Genomic DNA, 23794 nt, shown 5'->3' with positions numbered 1-23794 from the left:
ACAACCGAATAATACGATTTTTAATCCTTTGGAATTCAGTGGTAAGCAATATATCTTTTTAGATATCAACGATTCTCTTACAGTAAATAATTAAAGATAAGTGTTTGCTAAGAGGGGTGGTCGTGGCCATTTCTTACTATATTAATCTTCTCTAGATGAATAGCTCTGTTTAAAGAAGATATTTAATCTTTCAAGCTGATATACCAATATATGGTTTATATCTGTACTATAAAAAATTCTTCAAACAAAGAACTTATGACCAATAAAATCATATTTGAAATTTCAAGGTTGATCTGATGGGTAATTTTATTTGACCATACAGCCTCCTTAATAGACAAAAATAAATATCAACCTATATAGGTTATGATGTATTTAATGATTTGAAAAAGATTTTACTCTTTTTCAAAATTTAAACCAGCCTTAAAATAAATCATTTAATCAAATTACACTTATGAATAAATCATAAAAAACAACAACATATAGACGCGTATTTTCACAATGTATTTTATTCTGTAGAATTTTAATTCCACTTGGGATCAACTTTTTCATTGCCCCTGCCCCGGAAATTGATGTAGAATGGATTAGTGTACACATTAAAGTAAATCCACAGGACTTTGATAATAATACAGTACCAGCTCTCCTCGTGTGGGACAGCTTTGTCTTTAATTTCGAAACCAAAGGTATGTTTTATACAACAACAATTTTAATTGTCATTGTCATTGTCAACCTGATTTTATAATTGAGTTGTTGATTATAAACTATATTATTTGATCTCTCGCTGATATATACTGTCAACGTATTCTATTGAAAGGATAAGATATTTTGCGGAGATTATCTTAGGGTGAGCGCAATTTAATAAATAGTTTACACCATTTCTGAATATACATGTACATGAACATACAATATATTTATATAGATATTATATGCATGGCGTTAGACCAGTTACGTTGAGGTAGGTGGTTCAAGCTCCTCTGTACTTGGCCACTCGATATTGTATGGTGTGCTCTTAGACAAAGTACTTTATCTTCATTGTCTCAGTCCACCAAGTTGGAATTGGGTTCTACATGTATCATACGCTGGGGTTTAACCTGGTAAAGACTGATGCTCCATCCTTGGGAAATCAATGACTCTCATCCGCTTAGCACCACGGAAGCATGGGATAAATAACAGCCTTATGCGCCTTAATGCCTCGGAGAAGGATTTCACTTAACTAAATGCATGACATTAAGCGATGTATGTGATTAAGAGAGGCTGCTTAAACGCTGATTATAATTTACATCTAATGTAATACATTGAAATAAGTACTTCGGACTTTAAACAATGATCTTAATATAAACGTTAAAGTTACAATATTCATGTACATGTGTGTATATCCTTAGTCTATTTTATGAGCTCCAAATCTTATATTATACAATTATTTAATGCTTGAGCAGTCAATAGACCAGAATATTTTTCCCGAGGTGCAGGGAACAGCTCAGTATGATCTATTGCCCGAGGCTAACGGCCGAGGGCAATAGATCATACTGAGCTGTTCCCTGCACCAAGGGAAAAAATTCTGGTCTATTGACTGTTCAAGCATTAAATAATTGTTTTATTACCTAATTCCTTTTTTAGTTTTCGGAGTTTACAATTTGCATATTGCAGATGGTTTTCGTGCCATTATGCAATATACTCAGATATTTTTTTTTCATCTTTTACATGCACAAAACCTGTTGCATGCATTACAACATCTCAATTTAAAATAAGTTTACACAAAGAAGGGTGAGTCTTCAACCCATTAGATTTTAAATAGTCTTTTACCTATATAAAGCTTTAAAACTGTTGATTATTTGATACTCCATTTTGATAACATTGAATTTGGTTTCACCAAGTACTAAAACAGCGTCTATGTAAAGGAATATACATTCCCTGAGAAAGGATGTAACATTAACATACCCGCGTTCTGAAATACGTTGCCGGTCCAATAGATCGCAGTCTATTGACCGGCGGTCCAATAGATCGAAGTCTATTGACCGGCGGTCTAATAGATCGCAGTCTATTGACCGGCAGTTCAAAATAGACGCAAATATTTTATTTGTAATAAAACAACAAAATTCATTTGATTAGGTAATAATGGTTTCTATTAAACCATATAGAATTAGTTTGATCATCTGAAAGGTAATTTTCAGTTTTTAGAGTTATTGAATTTTTGTAAGTATTCATAAATATATAATTGTTCTTTCGAATACCGGTATATATTATGCTAAATTTTACAGCGTATGGAATATGGCGTCACGTCGAAGAAGACTGTGGAAAAGATATTACGAAACCTACAGTTGAAGGAAACGTGTACAAATCTAAGGTCGTGTAATATTGAAATTTGATCTGCAAAGTTATATGATAATTGGTAAATTAGTATTATTGAATTGTGACCGAGTAAATGATAAAGGTAAGGTTCTTTGTTCAGTATGTTTTAATATGTACAAAAAGGTGATTCTGTAAATAAATATAAACACATGTAAATATCTATACAATTTATACACAGTAATTCAAATACATTTAACCTTTATTATAATCTTAGTTTTCTTAATGCAGACACTAAGAAAAGTTATACATTATATAAATTAATACAATAAATACCTAGTGCAAGGTGTTGGTGTACAAAATTGCCGGACCCACAGTGAAACAAAATCAAAAGTTACCGGGTTTTATAATAATAGAAATGATCTGATTCGATAATACTAGCCAATTGGAACAACGGTCAATGGAAAAGTAAAGAAAGTGTTCCCCAACTCAATCCACCTGCGCACAAGAACTAGCGCAACTTAGTTCAAAATAGGATATTGTAAATTTGAAACTATATGCATTTCAAAGTTACAAATTTTGTAGTATAATAAATAATTGATCAATTTTTAATCTGCCCACAGAAATAAACTGATTTTTTTTATAGATATGCATGCACATCTTCCAAAATCAATCACGAAAAAAGAGATCAACAGCTGTCAGTATAATCCATCCTTACCAGTTTACGCTTACAACTATGAACGTATCGTACTACAACTCCCCACCTGTAATAGATATCGATACAATAGTGACAAAAGAAGATACACCGATTATCAACTTTCAAGTTCCTTATCATGATGATGACCTGGATTCTGTGCAGTTTTCCTTAACAGAAAAAGCAAGCTTTGGTGTAGCAGATTTAACAATAAATGGTAGCTTAACATACTATCCAAAGAAAAATGTCTTCGGAAATGATACAATTAAAGTTGAACTCCGGGATGGTGCGAGATACCCTTTGGTGTCAGAGAAAATTATTTTTATCGAAGTTACAAAAGTAAATGATGTGCCAGTGTTTGGTTTTCTGTACAACACTTTAAAATGCAATGTAATGGTAAACAAAACATTAGAGCTAAAGTTTGAAAGCAACTCTACGTGGAACCATATGTTTTTTATCGGGTTTGGCGATGTAGACGACAATGAATCTTTATCTTATGTGTCAAAAGTCACAAACGCTAATAATCTGACTGTTACATTGAGTAAAACAGATGGATCATTGTTCGTCACTGACTTGTTTGGTCATTTAAATATAAGGACCTACGCAGAATATTCCGTAGATTTGATAATCAACAAACATTTCCATGGTGACTTCTTTATGTACATTTTAGGGTATGATAGCGAAAACTCATATACAGAGCGATTGGAAACTCACATTTACGTTTTTTGGTCACCGTGTGTTCATGGAATTTGTTCTCCAAAATTCAACGATTCTCCACCCTGCGACGATGTCTCTAGAGCAACTTCATTTGATTTATTCAAATGTTCATGTTTTTCGGGGTATACTGGCGAATGGTGTGAAAATGAAATAGACGAATGTTTGCAGCAGCCATGTGGAGAATTGTATAACTGTATTGATAAGGTCAACAGTTACGAGTGTGAAGTGAAAATTTGGTTTCCGATTTTAATCATTATGCTTGTGGTTATTATAATTGCTATCTTTATAGTGGTTATGATTTGTATACTCAAACCAACAGAGGATGATGAAACGAAGGACAAGAAGATGTCGTCCCTTGGGAAGTCACAAATGAGGCTTACATGTCATTCGTAATACAGTAATATATATTTAACATTAAGTTTCCATGTAAATGAACTCTATTGTTAAAGTAATAAACACTGTTATAGAATGCACGTTCAGTAAGATTCCACGTGTTACACATGTCAATCAAACAAGCTCGCGAATGCACAATAAGCTCATTTAATAATGAGGAAAACGTGTCGTTCATTGTTTTTTCATTTTAAGTTTAAAGAAAATAGTCTTGAGATAATTATAACGATTAATTATATATTAGTGTTTGTGATGTTTGACATAAAATTACTATACTGCATTTATGAAATCTATTTTGTATACTACGTTGTTTAAACACAGAAAACTCTCTCTCTCTCTCTCTCTCTCAACTAAAAATAAATAACTTCTTATCTCTTAAATAAGGATTATATAATGGTACTGATCAAATTAACCTTGATGAATTATCCCACATAGTATAAACATAAAGATTAGTTATTTTACTGTGTGCTTCGCGAATCTAAGTGATTTTGATCGCCATGTATTCTCCTCTAAAACGGTTTAACCCGGAATATCCTTGGGTTCAAACACATCAGGAGAGGATACACGCAGGACGTGCAAATCACTCAGATCCGCGAAACACGCTGCATTCTCACTAACTAATTTTCATATCATTATATTCTGTGTAAAAATAAATACATTTAGTACAAACAACCATTTAACTAGAGATAACACAAGTTAACATTAATATGTACATGTATATAACTATAAGTACATATACGGACAATCTACAACTGTTAGCTGTCGCTAAGATACAGGTTTTCTGATCAATGATTTGATTGGTTAATTTAGATATTGAATCTTGAATATTGAATATCGCTATTTTAAATTTCGTATTTCAAATCTCGAATGAGCGTTCTGGGCTTTCGTATAATGCCTAGACAAACTACATTATTTTAGCAGAGACATGTTGCGAAAGAAAATGCTCAGTTATTAGCGTAACAAGAAAAATTTCGTAATTGCGAAAAAAGATCTCTCTCGAGATAAATAATAACATTTCGTTATTACGAGAAAAGATCCCATGATATCAAGATAATTTTCTCTTAAAGATGACATAATTATGTATATAATTATGCTGTTATATAGGAACTTTTTAAAAACAAATACTGTATGTGCAACGAGGACAATGTAGTTAAATTGTGCTAAGCATGAAAATACCTTCCAAAGCTCATGTGCTTACATCTAGGATTAGACAACAATGAATTCCTGTAATGTTTGGTAATCTGTACAGGGATGTCAAAAGTGTCAGGACTTTGAAAAGGAAAATGAAATGTGTAGGATACATTACAGCGATCATATTGTTTAGCGCCTGGGGGCACTAGCATCTACGCTTATTTTATTGCTATGCATGCTTAAAACCAGTGTGGCAACGCACTTTGAAAAAATTACGCATTAGAAAATTTTTTCAAAGTGGGTTAAATTTTACGCACTTTGAAATATTTTTCAAAGTGCGTTAAATTTTGGTCCAAATCAACGCATTTTGAATTTTTTTTTCAAAGTGCGTTTTGAGTTTAGATGTATAGTTGTGTTTATATATGAAATATTAATTGATATTTCGTTTTCGATGCACCGATACGGCGGTCCATTCTTTTCAGCAAGGGAGATACGTGTAATAGCGTCAGATGGTATTGACAAGGTCGTTTCTCATACGCTGATCCATACTGGATGAGCTTCCTACATACATGCAGAACATTAATCCTACCATTGCATTCAGTTCATCCCAGAGGCCTGATGAATTGTGTTTGCCAATTTATTAGAGATCAGATACAAATGTATAGATTTATGGAACAATTCTTTGAAGGGGATTATTGCATTTGCCGCGGCTATTAAAAAGGAAAAAAAGAAGATTCAATAGGGCACATATACAGTTCATATTTCTTCCCTAGGGTATCTGCCTGGGATGCATGATGAACTAGTCCTACACTTTTCGTCAATTAGTCAATCCGCGTTCTTAGTTACCCCGTTCTGGAAAGTTCTATCCCATTCTCTCACAAGAGGTCGTGCTTCACAAGCAAATAAGCATCAAAACTAAAATCGCCCACTAAAGAAAATGAATTGATTCATTTTAATTATTCAACACGATCAAATATTAAAGGTAAATAAAACTTATGCCGTTTTAAATAGAAGTTTAAAAGAAGGATTTTTTTTTTCAGTTTTGCATTAAGCTACAAAAGTTATTAACTTTCTGCAAATTATACAGTCTAAATTAAACGCATTTAAAAATAATATAAGTTCGAACCTTTATTTATTTTTTGACCGGGCCGGTCAATAAAAGCCCAACTTTGAAATATTCATTAGCACGTGACGTGACAAGCTAATTTTAGAACGTGCAAAAAATGTAGGCGCGGAAACATGGTTGGTCCGTTGGCAGTGGAATAACGCGTTCGAAGAGAAAAGAAAGAAACAGTTTGACAGAAAACGTTGTAAAATGAGAATCTATATTGATGACCACTTTGAGCGGTGGACACGTGTTAGAAACTTCGTGTTTAACTATGGGCTTGTCGGTTTCTTGTTATAGACGGGTGGGTCATACAGTGGTGTGTTTTCTTTGTTTAATAAGATATTTACTCATAAGGGAAAAGAAGGTTAAGTGTATGGTACGATATGCATTGTCTGAATATGATAAAACTTGTATAACTATCACTCGAATACTTAAAAATCTATAAATTGAATGTGTTTTGAGTCGAGGGGCTCCAGACGGGATAATTTTGACATTCGAATATAATAATACATGTTGTCAATGTATGAAAATAATGGTCAGTTGCAAAAGAGCTCTCATCGATTGTCTTCGACACCGATACGCAACAATCCACATAAAATGCAAATGACAATATCCAATATTTTTCTTTTAACAGCACACAAACCTGTTTTTATGAATTCAAACAACTGAAAACAAACCTGTCGTATTATCTCGTTCTGCATGCTGCCTTTCTAAATTACTATTTCCGCGCACATGCGCAAATCCACCTCAAACGTTGATCGTTTATGAATAAGCATGGGTAAATTGCCGTTATTCATTTTCAAATTATGGCCAGTACCTCGTTAATGATTATCAAAAAATTGCAAAATTTTCTATAAACCTCTTTTTAATATATCTAGTCATGCTGACAAAATTTGAGTCTGGTTTTCAACATTGCAAAAATGCCGTTAAAACGGCAAATATACCTTTAACTTCTATGGATTCTCTAAATAGGCTCACAGTAAATATATTCACTCTTTACGTAATCATTCAAAATTATTTCATTGTAAGTGTATAATTATTTTCATCGAGACTATCCCTGTCTTGAATCACCCAAAGCGTGTACAGCACCTTACTCTCATTTTTAAAGCGCTAAGCATAGCTCAGCGCTTTATTGTCGTTAGACTACTACTTCCGGTGCAAGGAATAACCGCCCCCTATGAGCAGAAGTTTACATCATTTAAACTGGTTAGGGAACCAGTTTCAGGAGTTTGTGCAGATAACTGCACGGGCTAGTACGGGCTATTGTGAATTTATTGTACGGGGCTTACATACATCATTGCAGGGGCTGCCACGCAGTGATGAGGAAATATATTGCGCATACAGAAGCTGAAATGTTATATACATATCATATATCTTTTATACTAGTATACAAACAAAAGCTTGGTTAGCGCATTTCAGTACTATCAGTACTTTGATTGCTATTTAGGGCTTGTTTACCGAAAATGAATCTGACAACTTTGGTTTAAAATATGCATGCAAATGGATAACATTTTACATTGACTTACTTAGAAACTTAGATTATGACATTTTCTGGAGGTTTAATTCTTAAATTCTGCTTTATGAACGTAATTGAGGCATGTGTACATCATAAAGTCATTTTCTTTATTTTTAGGTAAAATCTGAGCTTATACATTATGTGTTTAAACATTTGAAAAATATGCAATAAAATTGTTCTTAATGCCCCCCTTCCAGTTATATATGTCTTAGCCAAAAGTACTTGACAAGCCAACAAATGGGATCCTGGATGTGGACTCGATCTACAGAGAAAAACCAAAGTCTCCGCCGTGAGGTCTATTGTAATCAAACTAAACAAAAAAGTGTCAGAACAAGACAGAGAAATAATAGGTTTAAATAGATGCGATCTCGTTGCAAGCAACGAGTGGGTCTTCCGTCCAATTTACACCAGATGCAATGAGATGAGATTATTGATTGAGACTTAAATCTGTCTGATGTCATGTTAACTCGATTTAAATGAGTGTTAAATTTCAAAAACCCTATAATTCATCCAATGATTTTGAACAAAATGTCGCTTGACGCAGAAATGCGATAGCATTTCAAAAACCATATTTTAAAATCGGTCTGAAGTCATTTAAACACGATTTAGATAAATTTAAAATTTAAAAAAATTTAAAATTCATCCAATCAATTCGAGAATGGTGTCATCAGACGCAGAACTGTAAGCGCAAATTACATATCTTTTTTTTAAATTAGTGCGAGGTCATTTTATTACGATTTAAGGTCAAGGTCTAGTAAATAATTCCAGAGTTTCTTTTTGGTGCTAGAACCATTATGACGTCAAAAGTCAAGAGCTTGTTTAATTTCGTTTTGGGGGAGACTTCATGCATTCTAGATATATTTTATTGGTCCAAAATGGACAAAACTCCACAATTTCTTCCTCTATTCTTTCATATTTCATCGAAAATGACAGTATAAAACACGATTGTTCATTGTGTTTACCAAAATTTTTAGCTCCGGTGTTGTATAGCAGTTTTTCCCCTTTAGTAGCTTTTCCCCCCGGAAAACCTTCTATATAGTAGCCTTTCCCCCGGGGGGAAAAGCTACTATATAGTAGCTTTTCCCCCATAGTAGGGTTTCTCCCTCACTTTTTTGGTTCAGATTTTATAAAAAATATTTATGGAAATCCAGTAAGGATTAAAATCAATGTTTCTACACTCCCAAGTTGCATACATGTATATCTGCATTCATCTGTACAGGTTAAGTTTCGTGTTGCCGATTTATTATTTTTATAGACAATGGTGAAAGTTGAACATGTGTGTAATGAAATTACACATAGAACTTAATTTAGGTAATTTAATGAAAAAAGTTTTACAAGTTATACACTTATATGCATAATTCTGTGTTCTAAAATTGTATTAAACGAGAATGTTTTAAGAATTTCTTGATAAATTTATCAGACTGTTTGTCTGTTTGTGAAAATTTCATCCAAGCTAAACCTCTGTTTTAGAGAAATTTTATTTCCGATATCCCAGAGTCCGATTTTTAAAATCCTATTATAATAATTATAGTGCATATTCTTTAGGGTCCAATGTCTCATAAACTAGAGATGACTATATCACCATATTTTTATAGTGGCAGTGGTTTACCACTTGAAGATGACTCTGAAAATTTCAGCTCTCAGGGTAGGGGCCCTTGATGTTTCAGGTCCCGATGATTAAAACCCCATTATAATGATTGAATAGTGTTCTATAAGTGGGGACCCGAATCTCAAATTCTAGAGATGACCAATTAACCATATTGTCACAGTGATAGTGGTATACCACTAGTAGATGACACCGAAAATGTAAGCCCCCATGCAGGGTAGGAGCCTTTGTTGTTTTCGAGCCCGATGTTTGAAATCCAATTACATGTATAAAGAATATGTATTTTTTAGGGCCCCATATCTCAAAAACTATAGATGACCACATGAACCTATTGTTACAGTCATTTAAAAGTAAAAACATCATTTAAAAATACACAATCACTCATATATTTCTTTATCAAAATCTTATTTTTTTAATTTACGAACAATTTTTTTTAAAAAGGTACGCGGGTAAAATTCATTATTCTTCAAAACATTTAATCAATTCATAAGATGACTAATGATATAATAAATAATTAGATAAATAAATCAATGAACATTTTATTCATAAAAGGAGAAACCGAAAATCAAAAATAAATAACCAACCTAAGCGCATATACGACTTGTTTACTTGTTAGTTGATTAGAAGAACAAGCTTATATTTAAAAAAGTCAACTCATCACAATATATGTGTTGGTTGTTTTTTGTTTAGTTTTTTTTAATTACCCTTGTTTAATTGTTCGAAGAAATAATATGGTACACAAGTAAATCTTTATTGCAAAAATATGGAACAAATAGTATAATTTTTTTTTAGGTAATTCAATCGTATATCTTGATTTATATAGCATCGTTTTCAAAATTGTATATTTATAAATCACGTTGCAAACTTAAAAGTGAAAAAAATTAGCAAATAGTGAGTGACAATATAAACATAAAGTTAGTTCATGCTCCATTTCACATTTTCCAAAGTAACCAGCAAAGATACCGACATTGTTCTGGTTGTGAAGACATTTCATTGTTTTTTGAAATGTTTACATCATAATATCTCGTGTTTCGTAGAAATGTGCTTAAAAATATGAATATGCGTAACTTTAAAACGAAATGGTAAACACTAACTTTACACATGCTTTTAATATATAATTTAAATACCCCTTAACCATGATTTAGAACCCCATCAATCAAAGTAAAACTAAAACATTTCAGTTTCTCATCAAATCATTACATCCTGTCTCCTGTTTGATATTTAGAAGAAGAAATATATAATTGTTTTTAAGATCGTCAATTCTAACGGTATTAATTTAAAATTGATAGCCTTTTGGACGTTCCACTTTTTATTCCATTCCTCTACAAAATTAAGTTAAGATTGGTCAGTTAGTTCCCTGGGAGAAGCTTATACATTGATGGTAATACATTGGAAATTAAATTTCCAAACCGGCGTATTGTTCACTCAAATGTGTTCTCACGTGTTCATAACGCCGAAGTCAAAACTGTAGATAAGCATCGATTAGATGAAAAAAGATACGAGGTATTATGAAATCCGTGTAAAAGGTGTTCCAAAAAGGGGTGAGAACAGGTAAAATAAACGATGATGACACATGCATGTGATGAAGGCGCATGCCTTAGTTCATATTTGGGGTTTAAAAACCATGTATTTTATTCTATGTATTAATAAATGCCATAATTATTCTTTTTTTTTTATGAGAAAATAATATCATATCAATTATTGCAAATTATTGCCACGAATGATCCGCCATATACATGGCCGGAATATAAAAAAAGGGGAAAATCCACTATAAAGTAGGTTTTCCGTGGGGGTAATCTGGCTATAAAAAGGGAGAAAGCCCACTATATAGTCAGCTTTCCCTGGGGGAAAACTGCTATATAGCCATTTTTTCGAGGGGAAGAACTGCTATATAGCCATTTTTCCGGGGGGGGGGGGGGGAAGATGGCTAGGGGGAAAAGGCACTATGTAACACCGGTACACCCTATGAAACAAAGGTATTGTTATGAAGGATCATCGAAAGAATTTATATCTTAAATTTTATAAATCTGTAGGCACCTTACATTTACTACATCTTGACCTTAAACGAGTTTAAAGTTTTTGAAAAATTAAAATTTCATCTAATCAATTCGAGAATGATGTCATCAGACGCGGAACTGCAAGCGCAAATTACATCACCCCTGCGAATGTTATTGACATCTAAATTTTAGACCACGTGGTTTTATTTGACCCTTTCTGTTTCGCAGTAAAAATCGTGCCTCGTGTTTATAGTCTATTTTAGAGAATATAGGTACTTGTAGTCAAATATAAATTCTAGAGGTTTATTGATTTTAAACTTTATCTTCATTAATTGGTGGATAAAATGTGTTCTAGAAATAAACAAGACAATACAAAAAATAGTTTTTTTCTGCTGTTGCGACAATAAACATGCGTAGTAGAGATCCCCTCTAAGAATTAATTTTCGATCCTCGCCTGACCTAGTAATGACATCAATAGTGAAACAGACTGTACTATTTATGCAAAACATTCACCCATTAATTTTTTTCAAAATTGGTATTGCTCACCACACGCATCAAACATGGCTATGATTTTATTAAGCAACCTAATGTTTATATTATCAACCACTCTACACGTGGTTTAACACGAACGATAACTCTGTTCTGAATATCATCGTTTAATTAAAAAAACCGCTAGATGGTGAAATGACATACATCTTAAAAGATGTTGATGTTTTAACATAAATCAAAGTAGAATATAATATGAAAATCGACCAGTACTTACGTATTTTGAGAATATTATCCGAACACTTATACTTCCGCTCGAAATTTCACAGGAACTGAACAAATCTCGGTGAAGTCTCGTGAACTTTCACTCGAGCACCTCTGGATTTATTACATACTTAGCAACGATAAAGAAAACATTCCGAACACATTTGCAGGGGTGTACATATCATGTTTTAAAATTAGTGCGATGTCGTTTTATAACGATTTAAACGAGTTTAAAGTTTTTAAACAATTAAAATTCCATCCAATGAATTTGAGAAAGCTGTCATTAGACGCAGAATTGTAAGCACAACCCAGATGCCATGTTTTAAAATTAATGTGAGGTTATTTTAACACGATTTGAATGAGTTTATATTTTTGAAAAATTAAAATTTCATATACTTAATTCGAGAAAGGGGTCTTCAGACACAGAATTGTAAGCGCAACTTAGATATTGTGTTTTAAATTCAGTCGGAAGTCATTTTAACAAGATTTAATTAAATTTACAATTTTAAAAAAAATTAAAATACATCCAATCAATTCGAGAAAGATGTCCTCAGACGCAGAATTGTAAGCGCAACTTAGATATTATAGTTTCGAATTAGCATAAGATCATTTTAACACGATTTAAATCAGTTTGATTTTTTTTGAAAAATTAAAATATTTAATATTCATCCATTCAATTCGAGAAAAATATCATTAGATGCAGAATGGTAAGTGTAACTTAGATATTTATTCTAAAATTAGTCTGAGGTCATTTGAACACGATTTAATTAAATTGAATTTTTTTTTTTAAATTAAAATTTATCCAATCAATTTGATTAAGATGTCATTAGACGCAGAATTGCAAACTCGATTTTGAGAACTAAGTAGTTGCCATCTTTTCTTTGAATACTGTGTTCATTCAAATTTTATTAAAATTTCAAAATTGTTTCTGTTGCTTTATATACTGGTAATGATAAGGTAATAGTAATTTAAAGATATTTCATCATTTTAATGTGAGACATGCATTTGTATTCAGGTATTTAGGAGGCCAAATGGTCAGTAAATTACAATTTTGAATTACTATAGAAAAATTAAGATTCTATGGTTTCAAAATTATCATTTTATATTTTTATAGATTTATCTTTCAAAGATTCAGCCTTCTTAATTATCAACAATCAATAAAAGAACACTAAACTCGGACACAAAACTAGTAAAACAATTCACTAAATTATATGCTGCTACGACTCCGGTTGCACACTGATATCTACACTTGGAATAATGCCCATTTGACATAAGTATAAGTTGTGCTTTGGTTTTTCTCACTTGAGACGCTCTTCTTCAATTTCGAGGCGTTCTCGTTCGACTTGCAGCCTGTCTTCCTCAACACGAAAACGCTGTTATTCTAGGACTAGTCTTTGTTGTTCAATCTCCAATAGTGTGCACGTAAAGTTTTGATATCCAATTTCGACTCTTTTCCGCTTCTTTCCCACACCTTTCTTCAAAGTCACTTGTTCACCTACAAAAATGAAAAAAACTGTATTTACTTTTAAAATGCTTTTCAAAAGACAAAAAAGACAATTAACATAGATGTTCTTTAATTGTACGAATTAAACACTATTTGGCTTACCATTGTCTGTACTTTCCATAATAGAAGGGGCATCTGTGGTCTTGGGACTGCTGACTGATGTCGTGGCCTCGTTCAGCATGTCTATCCCCCTTCCACCCCTGTAATTGCTGTCGGACCAATGATTCCTTCAATTCTCTCGTCCATGTGGGTTATGGACACATTGGATGGTAGAGACCCCCTACCAACTTTTATTTGTTCTCTTTTATTAAGCGCCAACTTCTTCTTGCTTTCGCTAGACATGCAAGTCGATCCATTTCTTTTTAACATCCTCCCCAGAACGCCTGACGTCAGAAAAATTAACTGCATTTACTTGTTCTGCAATATCTTCCCAGGCTTTTCTCTTCATACTGTTGTCACTGTTGTACTATGCTTGGCAAATAGCAGTTGTTACCTTTTTTCAACTTCTTCTGTTAAAATGGATAATTCAGAAGCCGAAAAATTGGGATTTCGTTTGCTGTTCCGTGCCATTCTTGAAGAGTTCCACGTTGTAAATGCACGTGGTGTTCGCTGGTCAGTTTTTAAATCACGGGGAATACAATCGAACACTCGATTTTACGGTAGCATGATGGGGCTATATTTAAGGTGTACATAATAAAATGGTATGGCTGCAACATTTATATATGTTGATTCATTTTATTTCAAATTTATAACTGATGCTCATCGTAAATGCTATTAATGTAAATGTTATAATTATAAGAGATAATAAATAATGTTTTTGCACTTATTTTAATTCATATATAGACCTACCATGCAGTAGTTGATATAACTCATTTCAGTTGAATTCATGTAAATTTATTTTCTTCACTGGTTTGTTTTCATTGTTCTTATCAAAAGAAAGTACAGAAACATACGGTACATTATAAAGTATCCAGTAATGTTATTAAATATATATTTATACTACGGATTTCGTAAATAAATTCTTTACTTTATAATTAACTGATTGAATTTAATGCAATCGCTCCTATAATAATAATCTAAAGATTATCTTAAGATAAGTTAAAGTTATGACAGCTTTGTGAAACAGCTATGTCATATCTTATGATAATCATAAGTCAAATCTTTTGACAATCTAAAGACATGTCTTATGATAAATCTTATGACAGCTTTGTGAAACGGGCCCCTGGTTTCTAGTGTTCTTTTAACTTTCCTAAAACAGTAAGACCTACAACTGTGATGTCGCCTTTTATTAGAATGAAATTCAAACAAACCCTACTAGCTAAAAACAGAAGAATATTCAATGTCAAATGTTTAAATTTTACTTATTTCCACATTTTTTATGCATACATACAAAATATGCTGTTTCATGTTTATTTCAAATGTAATTATCATAGCAAATGTTATTCCAAGGTCAATGTAGTTGTACATTTACATATCCTACATGGAATGGTAATAGAGACAAAGAGGGGTTGGTTTGCTTCAATTATGTAAATACATTTAAAATATAACTTTTAGACAGGAAAGAGCAAAACCTTCAGTTCTCAATTTTATATGTTGTATACTTTGATAACTGTATTTGTCTAAATGTAAACCTCATTTGAAAGAAGAAATTTTTTTTTTAAAAAAATCAGTTACAAGTTAGCTTGCTTAATCATGTTATTTCATAAAATCAAACAGCAAATTTGCTGAAATTTGTGATTCAATTGCTTCATTAAAACTAAGGTAGGTGTTCTTATCTCTGTAATTAACTTAAGCCCATTTATTGTCATCAGGATAGGAAATACCAACTTTCTAAACCAATTTATTCTAGTGGTGGCCATTCTACACATTTAACAGAGAGTTACCCCCTTGTATATTATGGCTATAAATCATGCAATGACATCTATAACCAACAAAATTATCCATTTTCACAAAATATACTACTTTGTATACAATATACACTCAAAATTACAGTGAAATGAAAAATTTAAAACTACCATGTACATGTAGTCTTGAAAGAGGCGTACGTGGGACAGCATTATGATTCAATTCATTTTAGCCAGGGGATTGACATTCCGTATTGTGTGCATGTTGCACTATCACATGTAACATGTCAGAAACTTACAACATGTCAGAAACTTAACAGTTTACTTTGTTCCATCCACCTACTCTTCATGTTACATGTAGTTTACCTCCTGTCTCAAACTTGTAATTTCACTGTTCAAAGTAAAACAACAGTTACAGCCACAAGTTACACATTTAATTTCTGATGCCCATTTACTTAACATTAGGGGCCTATATATTGCATACATGTACCAATTTCAACAAAAGACAAATCTATAACTAATAATATTCATAAACAAGAGGTCCATGGGGCCACATCGCTCACCTGAGCAACAATGGCTTTATATTGGCGTTCAAAGTATATTGTGCCATATGGCACCTCGGTAGAATAACAAAAAATAAATACTGTAAACTATCCTAATTTTACACTTATTTTTGCATACATTCAATCTTTGACATTGTACCTTTATGAAATACCATTTTTACCGAAAATAAGAAGATTCTATGCAAGATAAAACTAAATTTTGGTAGTGATACACTATTAACTTCCAATTTCCCTTATTTTAGTTCTGCCCTCCCCCTTTATAAAGCGATCAAAATATATGAGCATATAGCAATATTTGCGAAAAAAATTGTACCTCAATGCGCTCAAATTAAATACATTCAAAAATTTAATGGTTACAGGCAACTTACAGCAATACTTTTCACAATCACAAAATCACCAAACTGAATTCTTGATAGAGTGACGTGAGACAATTTACCTATATAGGTCTCAACACAGAAAAATTCTCTCTGACCATGGCTTCAGTATTGCTGAGAATGAATCAGCTTAAGGTCTTAAGACAGTCCATTGTAATTTCAAAAATTAAATAAAAGATTTTCCTTCAAACATTATACTTAAATAATTTCAGTTTTCCCTCCTATACACTGTAATTAAGCATTACCCTGATTAATCTAGCAGGGGTGTTGTTTACATCAATTTCTCATAGACTTTAAACCACACCACCATACTGAGAGCTTAATTTCAGACACCCAGCTTTAAATTCTTATTTAAATAGAGAGGTTTAGCTAATCAACATGCATGCCTACGTGTATCTGTAGAAAGAAAAATATGTGCATTATGTCATCAGTTTTTTGTAATGACGAACTTCTACATGCATGAACACAAATTACCATACATGTAAATTGCAAAGTACATGTAATGTCGACCTTATAACTTATATTTATCTATTGGCTATTTTTCTAAATCCTTAATAAATGATGTGAGTACTGATATTATCAGATCAGCTGTTGTGTGTGAGAGCTTAATTTCAGACGCCCTGCCCTCTAATTTAAATAGAGAGGTTTAGCTAATCAACATGCTTGCATACGTGTAGTCAGATTAAAAAAAAAGAATATATATGAATTACGTTTAAAACATTAGCAAACTGTCCAAGTACATAAAACGAAAAGTTACTGTGAAATGATATATGTGTCACGGGGTCGTTACTCCTCGTACAAAATAAATAAAAGGATGCATGGTTCAGTTTTCCAACATTACTTTATTATGGTGAATAATAATGATGATGAGAAGGTGACCTGAAATGAAAACATTCATACAATTGATGGATACATTTCTATAATATTTAGATATTTTAACTTTAAGATAAAAACAACTAAAGAAAGTATTTCTCACCAAACTCGCCTTCAGTGGAACTTAAATGTATTAGGATGAAACTAATGACAGTCTACTATTTAAACAGACAAGTCGTAAAACTGTCGCTGTCTGCTGGCAAACGAGTTATGTTCTAAAATTATGGTGCAAAACATTATAAATTAAGTGTTATCACTCACACTTGCGCACTGACAATACACACCCATGAAACCTGTTTTTCCACTACCAAATATAGACATATTGTAGCTATTACTGTATTTGGTGAATCACAACCCAAAATAATACAATCACGTGACAGAACACGAATACCAGTCAAATACGAGTAAACCATGAATGAGTTAATAATGAAATGTATGGATGAATGAATGAGTAAATAAATGATTGACTTAATACTAAATCATATTCAATTGTATCCCTGTGACACATATATAGACTACATTTGTAAGTCTTTGTAAAGTCTATTACAGCAAGAAAGTTTGTGAAGAAACAAGGTCTCATTTGACCCCACCTTATTTTTTAATTATTTAATTTTTTTTTTTTATTGTTCTTAGTTTTGTTTTACATTTACATATATATATATATTTGTCATTAGCTTAGTTGCAACAGTTTTGGTGCAGAGAGGAACAATGAAGATAAGAACAATGGTAGTGGCAGGAGAAGCATTTGGGAAGGTTGGTTCATGTACATGTACATGTATATTGAATTTGTTTAGAGATTTCTGTTCAACGATCTAACATTGTTCTGTGCTCAGGTGATTCATAAAGAAGTTAAAGTTTTCAAAGAATAGAGTCAATGAAGATTAAACTGCATGAATAATTTTGATAAAGAAATCAATGAATTCAGTTGATAATGTTAATGGTTATTTAGCGAACCATTACATATATGAGTCATGTTTCTCGCAACAGATTGAATTGATATAAGATTGAAATTTATACTACATTGTATAGATATTCTGAAAATTCATTTATCAGAAAAGTGTAAGAGAGGGAGTAGGCATGACTTGGTATTCTTGTAAAAAATAACTTAATTTAAGTGCAATATAACTCTGTTCGATATGATATGCTGGTTAGCTTCAGAAGTCTGTTTTCTTGATAATTTACTCTTTTTACATTTATTTTCAAGATAAAAAAGATGATAAATAACCAGGGTCAGGCAGTAAGAACAGTGACCCCCTCATTTTGTGCGGAGGTTTATGGGTGGTGGGAGCTTCCTCAGGCTGGAGATGAGGTTATTGAGGTCAAGAGCATGGTAAGCTTATTTCTATGTCATTTTTTATTTACTATGAAGACACATGCTAGAAAAAAATCCCATGCAGTATTAAGGGTGAAACAATAATGTTCACTCAAAGTAAATATGACTTTGTTCATTACCTTGTAGTTGCAATAAAAAATGTTGTTCAAAAATAATCTTTAAATGAAAATTGTAAAATGGAGTTATTAACCATTGCAATCAATACTGGTAGCAATAAAATTAAGGTGGTATGAAAGACCTTCATATTGTGACATAAAACCTATTGAAATAAGCAAAAAATCAAGCTTAATTTTATAAACGAATCTGTTAGTCATGAGTTCGAATCCATCAAGAGCTTTTATAAATTTTTTTAATTGCAACAAATTTTGAAACACGGTATATATTTTGATCAAATATTGCAAAATTTGGAAATTCTAAACCAGTAAAAGAAATTTGATTATAATGTACCTTTATTCATGTTAATATTGACAGGTGTCCCTTACCACCTTAATCAATGGGCGTATTTGACACAATAAGGCAGTGTCTTATCATTTGACAGTAGTTGGTAGTTCAAGTTGCCTATTAAGTATATTTTAACCATTTGCAGAGGAAAGCTCAAGAACTGATCACAATATCTGTAGCAGACAGGAAAGCCAAGGAGATAGAAAAATTTATTCCCATGATTGAAAGGCTGCAAGAGGAGCAGAAAGAGATTCGGAAGAAATTAATGGAAGTGAAAGCTGAAAGCTTCTTCAAGTTCATATTGGCCCGAAGGAAAATTACAAAGGACGGGGACCTCCCATCAACGCTGGGGGAGTGCAATCTACCAATAGTTCTTAAAGGTTTGTAAAGCTATATCATTTGGATTTACATCTGTTGGGATTATACATGTGCATATCAATTAATGTATTTAATGATTTACCGAAAAGAAATTATATTTGATATGGTCCAACATTTAATACTTGGCTGCTCATGCTCCACATTAGATAAGATGCTGCCGTATTTAATAGACTAATAGACTTTGAAATAATTGGAAATATTTTGATTTCTTTTTAAGCTGATGTATGTGGCTCCATTGAAGCTCTACTAGAAATGTTTTCAACATTCGATTCACAGCTCTGTGAACTGCGGGTCGTTCATCATGAAGTAGGCCCTGTTAATGAAGCAGATGTCAATTTAGCCGAAAGTTTAAATGGTAGGTCAAATTGATTGACATTCATAAAACTGGAATAGTATGTACACGTAACTTTTTTGTTGCCTATTTTAAAGTTTTGATGGAATGAGTGGAAAGGGGGGAGGGTAGGATTTTTTTTTTGGCTTTCTGCCTGTCTGCTCTTTTAAATTCAATGCTACAAAATTGAGATGAAAATGTTGAATGTATTTGTTTTTAACATATGCATACGTGTGCAGTTTAAATTAAACTCAACCCAGATTCTGGTGTGTGTGTACTGTAAACTTACTTGAATTAAATGTCAAATTCAATGTGCCAAAAATGTATTTTTATTTATTCTAAACTATAGTATGCTAAAAGGCCTTTCTAGAGTTGGGAAATGAGAACATACAGAAAAACACGGTTATAACGAACATGCTTATACATTTGTACTTAATTGACACTTACAGTGAAGTGATTTTCAAAATTACAAAATCGCCCGTCCCTGGCACTTCGTTATAAGCGTGTTTTACTGTACATCAATATATCATTTACATTTACGTATAAAAAAACAAAACTTTTTGAAATGGTACATAAACATTGTATAAATGTTAATTCCAAATGAATTTACAATTCTATGCTTCAACAAACCAAAAAAAAAAAATTAATGGTGAAGTACAGTATTGTGCATTGCATTTTTACTGGTAAAGCAATGAAATTCTTAAATTATAGTTATTTGTATCCTGACTTTCATTTCAGCTGAAATTTTTAGTTTTAATGTTCCGGTTTCTGAAGATCTTAGAAGGAAAGCTGAACAGGCAAATGTTGTAATAAAGGAAAACAACGTGATATACACGCTGATAGACGAGCTAAACGAGAGTGCTAACAGTCGAATTCCACCTTTCATGGAAGAAGATAAAAAAGGTAGGTGTCAGATAATTTTTGAGTAATGGGAAGGTAATCAAAATGGAGCTGAAGTTGATTCAGGTAATTCATGGAACTTTATTTCCAACTCATCCAACCTTTCTATTACTCTTTTTCATTTTTAATTACGCAACTTTGATTGTCTTTGCTTTGAACTATTCATCAGTAAACCAGGATACACGTACATTGTACGTGAATGTGAAATTATTTTGCTTATTTACATTGTTGATAATATCATTTGAATAGAGGCCAAGAAAGGTTGTACTTATATTGTTAGTAAGGTTACCTATAAGTATGGTGGAAACATTTTGATGTAACACTATATCTATTAATGAAACTCTTTGTTTTTATCATTGATAATAATTATAGAATTGAATATTAGAAATTTGCACTGTATTTAAATTTTCTTTGGCATTGCAGGTGAAGCAGAAGTCTTACAAGTCTTTGAGTATAAATTTAGGGACACAACGCGAATGGTTGCTGGGTGTAGATGTACTCAAGGAAACCTGCAAAGGAAACTTGAATATAAGGTTCTCCGAAATGGGGAAGAAGTTTATAAAGGTACAAATAATTGGATACCATCATTCTCATTAAAATATCCTCGCTATTGAAGTTCAGGTTAAAAATAACATGCATAAGTGTTTTATGGCATTTCTTTGTTTGCCTTAGCCATTTCTAATATATCATAAATGTACTTCATTTTTTATTCTGATGCTATTAACAAGTCAAGGTCATTTATTTAGGTCTGGGAATACTATACATGTACATATACTTTCTTTCCCCCTATCAAATTGCATTGATTTATTTGAGTAATATTTACGCATAACACAAAAGACCCAATCACCAAATCTGGTGTGTATGAATACAGTCTTCCTTTAGTATTTCTCGAAGAACATGACTGACTCTCCTCGCGACTTCAAGCCAGATCACGACCTGATATTATACTTACGCTGATTAATATTTCTTGATGTAAACATATTTTAACAGTAAAATGAATTCAATCGATTAATTCCTTAGTATACCAAAAGTAAATTCATCAAATACAGAATGAAAAATAGTATTCTCTAACCTTATAGATTATCAAATCTCTGTGCACTATTTTTGTCAGCATGATTCGGCTGTTCCAATGGCTCTTCCGTTAATTGCACATTACTCGTTGAATAAGGCAGGGATTTAAAAAAAATAAATCATGTTTTCGGAAACACAATAAATGTTAAAAAACGTAAATATACAGTGTAAGCATTGAATTATTATTTTTTGAAAGATGTGGTCTCATAACTGCAACGGTGTCTGCAAACAAATTTTCATAACGCGCAAGCGCGTGTTATTCAATTTGTATGCACACACCGTTGCAGTTATGAGATCACATCTTTAAAAAAAATAATGATTCAATGCTTAAATGGCTGGTAACGGACACAGTGTAACATTGAAGGGTCAAGGACATAACACAGATATGCTGGAAGTCAAATTTTTAATGATTTAACCCCACTCTCATGTACATGTACTGTGGAATCATTAGATTTCGGGGTGGCTCAATTTTCATGAAATTCGTGGGTACCTCTCATCCACGAATTAACATCCCCTACGAATTAATAAATTAGAGCTATAAAGTCATATTCCTCTTGCATGTATACAAAAATACACGAAATTACGTCCCCACAAACCTGTAAAATTTAAGCAATCCACGAAAATTGGCCCCCACGAATTTTAATGATTCCACAGTATGCAGTCAGTCTGACATCAATGAAACTTATGTAAATCCTTCTCAAAGTAGGGTTATACATGTATTTTAATAAAAGTTTCATGTCAAGTAAGCCTGTTAAGCTTTATTTAAAAACGGAATAGGTCTAGTAAAATGCATTAGACTATAGACATTTTTTGTACTATTTTGTCTTTTTGTAGGTAAATTAGACTCATTGAAACATCACAAAGATGAAGTTGACACTATTTCGTCAGGAAAAGAGTGTGGAATTTTAGTCAGTGATGAAGATTTCATCTTTGAGCAAGGAGATGTTATTGAGTGTTTTGACTGGAAAGTTGTAAAGAAGACAGTTGATTGGGCTCCAGATTAAATTTTCAAGCATTGTGATTAATTTAAAAATGGAAAAAGTTTGGATCTTTGACTTATTTATTTCTCTTTATGATTGGAGAATTTCATTATGGAATGAATGAGTTAAAGGATATGTAAGAAATGTGAGTTTCATATCTAAATTAAAGCAAATTGATTGCTAGTAAGTACTTATTACGGGGCCTTGTTTTTTCACTACTTAATTAACTCATTATGGAATAACATATTGTTGCTGAAAATTGTGCTAGGCTAGTGGATGAAAGGATCATTTGAGTATAAATACTGAATATTGCCTGCAGGGAGACCATCTTCACTAGCCAAGGGTTTCTGATCCGCACTGCTCCTCACGAACCCTTGGCATGTGGTATAAAAAGTTGGGATTATTTCGTCACGTGATCTTCTGGCCTATTTATAGATCAGTGAAATTATGAAAGATGTCATACTTTTAACGTCACTGGTGCAGTAATGGGAGCCTCCAAAGACTTTGATATTGACAAGTTGAAAGAACGTTTTAATACCTTGTGTATCCAATGAATAGGAATAGTGTTAAATGTTAAATATGTAGATCGAATTCATTCGAATGATGTAAGACTGAAAGTGTTAAATCCTTAATCTGTAAGTGTATGCCCCTCTGTTGATACACAATCAGGTGTACTTGTTATTGCACCATTGCATGCTCTATTTATCATGAAGGCTCAAACAGAGAGACTACCGTAGAAAAATAAGGGTTTTGAGCTATGCGTGCTAGAGAAATTCGTAAATAAGCAGTGCGAAATCAATGTTGTTTAAATCAGATATGTTTTGCGTTTTTTGATTGGTCGAAGGCTTTCAGTAAACCCAACTTTTGATAGCACGTACATTATGCTAAGGGTTCATGAGGAGCGGTGCGGACCAAACCCTTGGCTAGTAAAGATGCAGGCAATCAGAATAAACTTCGGGATTTCATCATTAATTAAGCATTGAATGCTTAATTTTGGATGTCCTCGGTCT

At 32.5% G+C, this 23794-nt stretch overlaps 2 protein-coding genes across 2 annotated transcripts in view; both read left to right on the top strand.

The window, feature by feature from the left end:
• Positions 1-4087, top strand: part of LOC128176809 (uncharacterized) — a 64337-nt gene extending 60250 nt beyond the window's left edge. The window contains exons 46-48 of the mRNA XM_052843357.1: positions 517-680; positions 2256-2341; positions 2930-4087. Coding sequence (XP_052699317.1) covers positions 517-680; positions 2256-2341; positions 2930-4087 — 1408 coding nt within the window. The remainder of the gene's footprint in view (positions 1-516; positions 681-2255; positions 2342-2929) is intronic.
• A 13938-nt stretch (positions 4088-18025) lies between these two features.
• LOC128175743 (translation initiation factor IF-2, mitochondrial-like) lies at positions 18026-22971 on the top strand. The gene is made up of 7 exons (XM_052841580.1): positions 18026-18103; positions 18555-18680; positions 19270-19504; positions 19720-19857; positions 20572-20736; positions 21157-21297; positions 22639-22971. The coding sequence occupies exons 1-7, from the start codon at positions 18059-18061 to the stop codon at positions 22806-22808; spliced, it is 1020 nt and encodes a 339-aa protein (XP_052697540.1). The 5' UTR covers positions 18026-18058; the 3' UTR covers positions 22809-22971.
• Positions 22972-23794: the final 823 nt, after the last annotated feature.

The sequence above is a fragment of the Crassostrea angulata genome, chromosome 3 (assembly GCF_025612915.1).
Source record: "Crassostrea angulata isolate pt1a10 chromosome 3, ASM2561291v2, whole genome shotgun sequence".
NCBI lineage: Eukaryota > Metazoa > Mollusca > Bivalvia > Ostreida > Ostreidae > Magallana > Magallana angulata.
This window is presented reverse-complemented; position numbering and strand designations above follow the sequence as displayed.